At 41.0% G+C, this 7,242-nt stretch overlaps 1 protein-coding gene across 1 annotated transcript; it reads right to left on the bottom strand.

The window, feature by feature from the left end:
- Window positions 1–510: 510 nt before the first annotated feature.
- Window positions 511–6,496, bottom strand: LOC307224873 (hyaluronidase-4-like; the record flags this gene model as incomplete). Its single annotated transcript, XM_079992041.1, has 3 exons — window positions 5,597–6,496; window positions 3,941–4,030; window positions 511–942 (listed from the first exon to the last, which is right to left on the bottom strand). Exons 1-3 carry the CDS (start codon window positions 6,476–6,478, stop codon window positions 511–513), a joined length of 1,404 nt encoding a protein of 467 aa, XP_079848167.1. The 5' UTR covers window positions 6,479–6,496.
- Between the last annotated feature and the right edge of the window lie 746 nt (window positions 6,497–7,242).

Here is a 7,242-nt window from a genome sequence, read left to right as displayed (position 1 = left end):
TGAAGCACTCAATCACGCTGCACAGAAATGCACATAAGCACAACTCTGTTTATGTAATTTTGGGAGTGTGAACAGGCCCCCAGAACAAATTAAGTTCGTATCCGGAGGGTCCACTGTATAAGTACAGTGGTACCTTGGTTCTCAAATGGCTTAGTTGCCGAACAAATCGGCTCCTGAACGCCGCAAACCTGGAAGTAAGTGTTTAAGTTTGCAAACGTTTTTCAGAAGACAAATGTCTGACACGGCTTCTGCTTGAGTGCAGGAAGCTCCTGCAGCCAATCGGAAGCCGCATCTTGGTTTTTGAATGGTTTCGGGACTCGAACGGATTCCCGGAATGGATGAAGTTTGAGAACCAAGGTACCACTGTATGCAAAATTTCCCTGCCATTGAAAAATAGCATATCTTTCTCAGTCTCAGATTTCTCAGTCTCTTATGAACAAAACCAATGATCACATAATTTTCATTAAAGCCAAAATCATTTTACTTTTCATAAAAGATTCCCAAAGGGACTCACCGCAATTTGACTCTTAGGACGGAAGTCTCAGGCATTAAAAAGATTAAAGAAGTCAAATTTATCACAACTACTATTCCAGATGGGAGTAAATTGGCAGAATCTCCTGGTTGGCTGCCCGTAGTCTTCATTTCCCTGCAATCAGCACCTTCAAACCCTTGGTAACAATGGCAAGCGAATTTCTCTGCCATTATTTGAAGGTCAACAGGCGATGCTTCCCCTCTCACAGTAAAGCCCAGGCCGCCTGACGCTTCTATTTGGAAGTTCTGAGGATTTAAATGGAGGTAATCTAAGGCTTTCCAGTTCCTTCGAACACACCTCCCGTTGTTGTGACAAAGATGCCAGCTGCACACCTCGGCTGCTTTGGTTACGTTGACGATGTAGAAGCCCAACTCGGAAGCAACAAATTGTTTCACCTTTGTGCAGTTGACCTGGACAGAGCAAGAAGAAAAATAAGAGGTTGCAAATTGTATGAAGGCATCAATTCAGACATCAATTCAGCATAGTAAAATGGTGCCTATATTGCATGACACCTCAAAAGTCCATGAGATCAGTAGAAACCTTTCGATTTCTAACAATGCCTTTCCAGATGAATTTGACGTTTCTCTTGCCAGTCGAATGCTCTTACATAAGGAAGAGCAAGTCTCCTCATTCCTTAGCAGCTGAAGAGAAAAAATGATTTTGGCAGGCAAGGCTTGGCATGAAAGGGTGAGGAAAGCTGCAGCTACTGAAATTTCCTGTTCTAGGCAATTTTGAAGATACAGAAGATGGAAGTCTAGTTATGTTCATTGTGAACATTATGAAAAGTGCAGAATAAAACACAGCGGAGGGTGGGTGAGGACGGGACATAAAAGGAAAGTATGATTTCTCTTAAGACAAAGATTACAACTGATTTGGTTTGATTATGTCATAGCTGTTTTGCTGTTCAGTGCTGTTCAGTGCTTTAGGTTTTGTTTTTTACTATCTTATTGATGGTTTTTTTTTACTTTTTGTACCCCTGCAACACTGCTGAATGACAAGCTGCACTTGTTTAAATTATCTCATCTACTCAGGTATAAAAACTATATGAGCCTTATGCTATATGGTGGTACCTCGGGTTAAGAACTTAATTTGTTCTGGAGGTCTGTTCTCATCCTGAAGCAAAGTTCTTAACCCATGGTACTATTTCTGGGTTAGCGGAGTCTGTAACCTGAAGCGTCTGTAACCCGAGGTAACACTGTAAGCTCAGGTCTTATGATATTGAGCCTTAGAATTGGCAGGGGGATCCTATTGTGGGGCCACCACTAATTGCTGACCAGATGGCATTGATCACTGGAGCCAACTACAGTAAGGTTACCAGACTTCCCCGTTTCCCAGGGACAGTCCCCGGATTTACAAATCAGTCCCTGACAAAATCCATCCCTTTCAAAGTTGAAAAGTGTCCCCAGATTCATTGAAAAAAATCTGGTAACCTTAAACTATAGGGGGTCCTTGGGGCACAAGCAGCCACAAAATTTTTGTTGTGGGTGCTCAGCACCCACGGTAAAGGTAAAGGGACCCCTGACCATTAGGTCCAGTCATGACCTGGGGTTGCGGCGCTCATCTCGCTTTATCAGCTGAGGGAGCCAGCGTACAGCTTCCGGGTCATGTGGCCAGCATGACTAAGCTGCTTCTGGTGAACCAGAGGAGAGCACAGAAACGCCGTTTGCCTTCCCGCTGGAGTGATACCTATTTATCTACTTGCACTTTGACATGCTTTCGAACTGCTAGGTTGGCAGGAGCAGGGACCGGGCAATGGAAGCTCACCCCGTCGTAAGGATTCGAACCACCGACCTTCCAATTGGCAAGTTTTGAACATCCAATGCGGTCGTTTGTTATTGTTTCTGGGGTGCTTGCACCAATCAGAAGGTGTGCCTTGGTTTTTGAACATTTTGGAAGTCAAACAGACTTCCAGAACAGATTAAGTTTGGTGTTTTTGTTTTTACTATTTATTTTGCGTTATTGTTTTTGAGGCTTTTTCGGTTAATTTGTTTTTGTGACTGTGTGGAACCCAGTTCAGCTACTGATTGATTGATTGATTGATTGATTGATTGTGTGACCGTGGAAATGGATAAAAGCCCCCCATCCAAACAATGACTATCATCAGTGGAGGGAAGAAGAAAAATAAAATTTTCATTTTCATCATCTACAATACTGTCTTATTTATTTTATAGTGCAGTACATTGATTATTGCTTTCATTTTATGGATCAATGGTCTCGTTAGATAGTAAAATTCATGTTAAACTGCTGTTTTAGGGCTAGTTTTTAAAAGTCTGGAATGGATTTATTCATTTTGCAGTACTTTCTTTTTTTTCTTTTTTTTAAATACATTTTTATTGAAGTTATACAAAAACAGACAAAAAAAAAATACAAAAAAGAATATAACAGTACAGATACATAGGTTATTGTTTCCCTTCCCCAAACTATACAGAAAAGGGGGGAAAAAAGCGTCAAAAAAAAAATCATAATAATTTGGGCTCTACCGAGCCCTGGACTCCCCTCCACCCTTTTGGTAAGTATCAAATATCTTCCTCCGTTACGTATTTGATTTTTAATCTTAGAGTCACTCGCTGATAGAATTGTTCTAACCCCGCCAGTTCACTTTATAAGTTTGTTCCAATATATTTCCAATATTTACTCCAATTTTTCTGAAATTTCTGTTCATCTTGGTCTCGTATTCTACTTGTTAGTCTATCAAGCTCGGCATAGTTTACCATTTTGATCTGCCAATCATTTATGCTGGGCATAGTTTCAGATTTCCAGTATTGTGCCAACATGATTCTTGCTGCCGTGGTGGCGTATAGAAATATCGTCTTATCTTCTTTTTTAATTTCTTTACCAGTCATTCCCAGCAAAAAGGCTTCAGGTCTTTTGGGAAAAGTATATTTAAATATTTTTTTAAGCTCATTATATATTGATTCCCAAAAGCCTTTCACCTTGTTACATAGCCACCACATATGGTTTTGCAGTACTTTCTATGGGAAACCGTGCCTTGGTTTTGGAACGCTTTGGTTTTGGAACGGACTTCTGGAACAGGTTAAGTTTGAGAACCAAGGTACCACTGTATTGCAGATGACCTGCCTTGTTGACTATAAGAAGAAAGTCGCCTTCTCTTACTTCAAGTATCTGTCCATCTGGGCAAAAAGACATGTCAAGTCTTAAACAGAAACAGTTATTCAAAACTTAGATCCAGCTCCTAGACTCAACCACTCTCTCCTTCCTATTGGTGACCCATGAACACATCCTAGCCAAGAAGAAATTCCTTATGCTATTGACCAGCTAGCTATGGATGAGTTGTCAGATAAACTGCACCTCAAAAGATAAATAAAATAAAATAAAATGGCATACAATAGAAATTCTGTCTACTAGATTAAATAATATCCTCAAGGAAGAACCAAGGCATGGGTTTACCTCAGATGACGTTAAATTCATGTCTCCCCAAATAACAATTCCCGCAGCTCCCAAGGCAGCGCTTTCTCCAATGGTGCTAACAAGATCTTGCTATATTGGAAACAGAAGGAAACATCATCAGTGTCTATTACTGTTTATTCTCAACAAATTTTGCTCAAGATGGGAAAACAGGTAGTTAAAAAACTGATAAATGGGCCATGTGGACAAGGGGCTACTCTTCTGGGAACTAGTCTACAGCCTAGTAGTAGGTTTACTTGTCTCTTTCAAAAATCAAAGAAAATAATAATCCAAGTATTATGAACTAATTCATATTGTTTATAGGCCTTCTTTTTTTAGAACTGTAAAACTGGAATAATGACTTAGTTGGATGCCCCCTTGTATTTCTGTACTCTGGGGTCACATTTCCCATAATGCAGCAGGAAGCCTGTTGTTGTATTGGAAGGTCTTGGGACGAATTGTAACACTCAAAATCTTCACTCCTTCCAGGAATTACCTTAAATATAGCAAACCAAGGCCTATAATATGCTCTTCTCATCTATTACCCCAGTGTAGTGAAAACCTCGGTTTAAAAAACAATTTGTAACAGTCTAAATACTCTGGAGAAGAGTGCAAAATGAAGTTTGTTAACACTGTCAACTCAAATAAATGATTATATGCCCAAGTCTAATGCACTAAGCCTTTCTGTGAAATGTGAAATAATGCTTAGCATTTATATATTGGTTTTTCCCCTGAACATATAAAGCAGTTCGCAGACATTATCTAAAGGTGTTTTTTTCCATTTGTTTGTTTTACAAAAGCTAGTGCAGTGATACCTCGAGTTACAAACGCCTCAGGTTACAAATGCTTCAGGCTACAAACTCCGCTAACCTGGAAGAGTTACCGCGAGTTGAGAACTTTGCCTGAGGATGGGAACAAAAATTGTCTGCCAGTGGCACAACAGCAGCAAGAGGCCCCATTAGCGAAAGCACACCTCTAGTTAAGAACAGTTTCAGGTTAAGAATGGACCTCAGGAATGAATTAAGTTTGTAACCAGAGGTACCACTGTATTAAGTAAGCCAAAATTATTATTATACCCCTATTAAAGATGCACAGATATGGTGGAAAAATAATTTGTTGCTTAAGTCCATCTCTTGAGCTCTTGGCTGAGGTAAAATGTGAAGAAGGTTTTCCTAGTTCAGGACTCATTATACTAAACCAGTAAATGACCCCTGGATGGTTAAGTCCAGTCAAAGGTGACTATGGGGTTGCACCACTGAGCCTCTTGGGCTTGCCAATCGAAAGGTCAGCGCTTTGAATCCCTGTGACGGAGTGAGCTCCCATTGCTCTGCCCAAGCTCCTGCCAACCTAGCAGTCCGAAAGCACGCCAGCGCAAGTAGATAAATAGGTACCGTTGCAGCAGGAAGGTAAACGGCGTTTTCGTGCACTCTGGCTTCCATCACGGTGTTCCGTTGCACCAGAAGAGGTTTAGTCATGCTGGCCACATGACCCGGAAAACTGTCTGTGGACAAACGCTGGCTCCCTCGGCCTGAAAGCGAGTTGAGTGCTGCAACCCCATAGTTGCTTTTAACTGGATTTAACCGTCCAGGGGTCCTTATTTTACCTTATGCTAAACCAGGTCTAACATAACAGTTCCTACTTTCCCCCCAAATAGCTTACCTTGGAAAGAAATAGCAAAGGTTCGTCCCTATAGTCTAGTCGGGTATATACAAATACCGGAAGAGCGTAACCATGTGATGTCATCATGGAAATCCTCATAGATTCGTTCACCCTAAACTGTGAAAAGCGTAAGATATTATCACTGTTTCCAAGGCATTTCTTAATGCCAATGGAAGGATACAGGGCTGCGCTGCTGTTCCACAGCCATGACAGTTCATTGTTCCTCAAAACCTCATTTTCTGGACAGGAACCACTATAGTTCTGGTCATGGAAATTGTAATTGTGACAGTCAGGATACAAGTAGTATCCCCACAAGCCCTTGGGCCTACTTTTAATCCCCAACTCAATTGTCTCTTTCATGAACGCCTTAGCACATTGCTCAAAGGAAAGCTTAGCTAGACGCTCAACGGCGTTTGCCGAAACATTTTCGTGCATTTCAGAAATTAGTTTTCTCGACTGCCTCCTGTAAATATCCTTTGTATTCCAGTTGCGGTCCCATTGCGGCCTCCAGTGTTCCCAGTCTATGACTGCTAGCCCAGTGAAATCTTTATCAGGAATGTAGTAGTCAATGTCTTGGAGAGCTTTTTCCAGATGCATTTGCAAGCTGAAATTCTGAGGGAGGCCGCCATTGACAGGGATTTCTTGTGGTGTGTACCACGGATAATATCCTAACCTGTTGACATAAAATATTGTCACGTTCTGCCCTCTCGCTTTGGCAAACGGGCTTCCAGTCACGTGGAACATTTCCAGGTTAATCGTTACGTTGTATCGGATGGAGCAATGATCCGTCGGTGCGTTCCAGGCTGCCACAAAAGGCTTCCTTCGGAAAACAGGGAGCTGAGCTGGCTTCATGGCGAAAGTAGAACTCCACACAAATGTCATATGTATCCAAGTTGTGAAGTGGACCTGCTGGATAATAGAAAACAATATTTGGGTTTTCAATACGGCTGCCGTTATAGGAAAATATTTGCAAGTACATCTCCCAACTTTACCAAGTGCAAAGGAAAATAAAATGGGAATTAACAATAACAATAAAGAACTCCAAAAACTATCTAAAGCTGAATATAACACCTAAACCAGAGGTGATCTTTGGCTCCCACAGTTTCAGAAACTTTCAGAGAGTATCCTGGCTGATTTGATTGACATCCTATGCTCTTTTAAAATGTGATGGTTTTTTGGGGAGTGTTATTGGGATGTTTTTATTTTGATTATATACTTTGTGGTTTTATATTCTGATTTTGTTCTGTGAACCGCCTTGAGACCTCCAGGTATACAACAGTACATAAATTCAATTAATAATAATAATAATAATTTTACAAAGAAAATGGGCCATTGGTATACCCTCCAACATTTCTCTGATGAAAATAGAGACCTCCCCTCCAATATTTCTCCAATGAAAATAGGGATGTCCTAAGGGAAAATGGGACATTCCAGGATCAAATCAGAAACCAGGATGGCTTCTGTAAACCTGGGACTGTCCCTGGAAAATAGAATACCCTCCAACATTTATCTGAGGGAAATAGGGATGTCCTATTCTGTTGTTGTTGTTATTGTTGTTGTTGTTGTTGTTATACCCTGTCCATCTGACCGGGTTGCCCGAGCCACTCTGGGCAGCTTCCAACATATATGAAAACATAAATGTTTTT

Source organism: Podarcis cretensis (genome assembly GCF_951804945.1).
Source record: "Podarcis cretensis genome assembly, chromosome: 10".
Taxonomy (NCBI): domain Eukaryota; kingdom Metazoa; phylum Chordata; class Lepidosauria; order Squamata; family Lacertidae; genus Podarcis; species Podarcis cretensis.
This window is presented reverse-complemented; position numbering and strand designations above follow the sequence as displayed.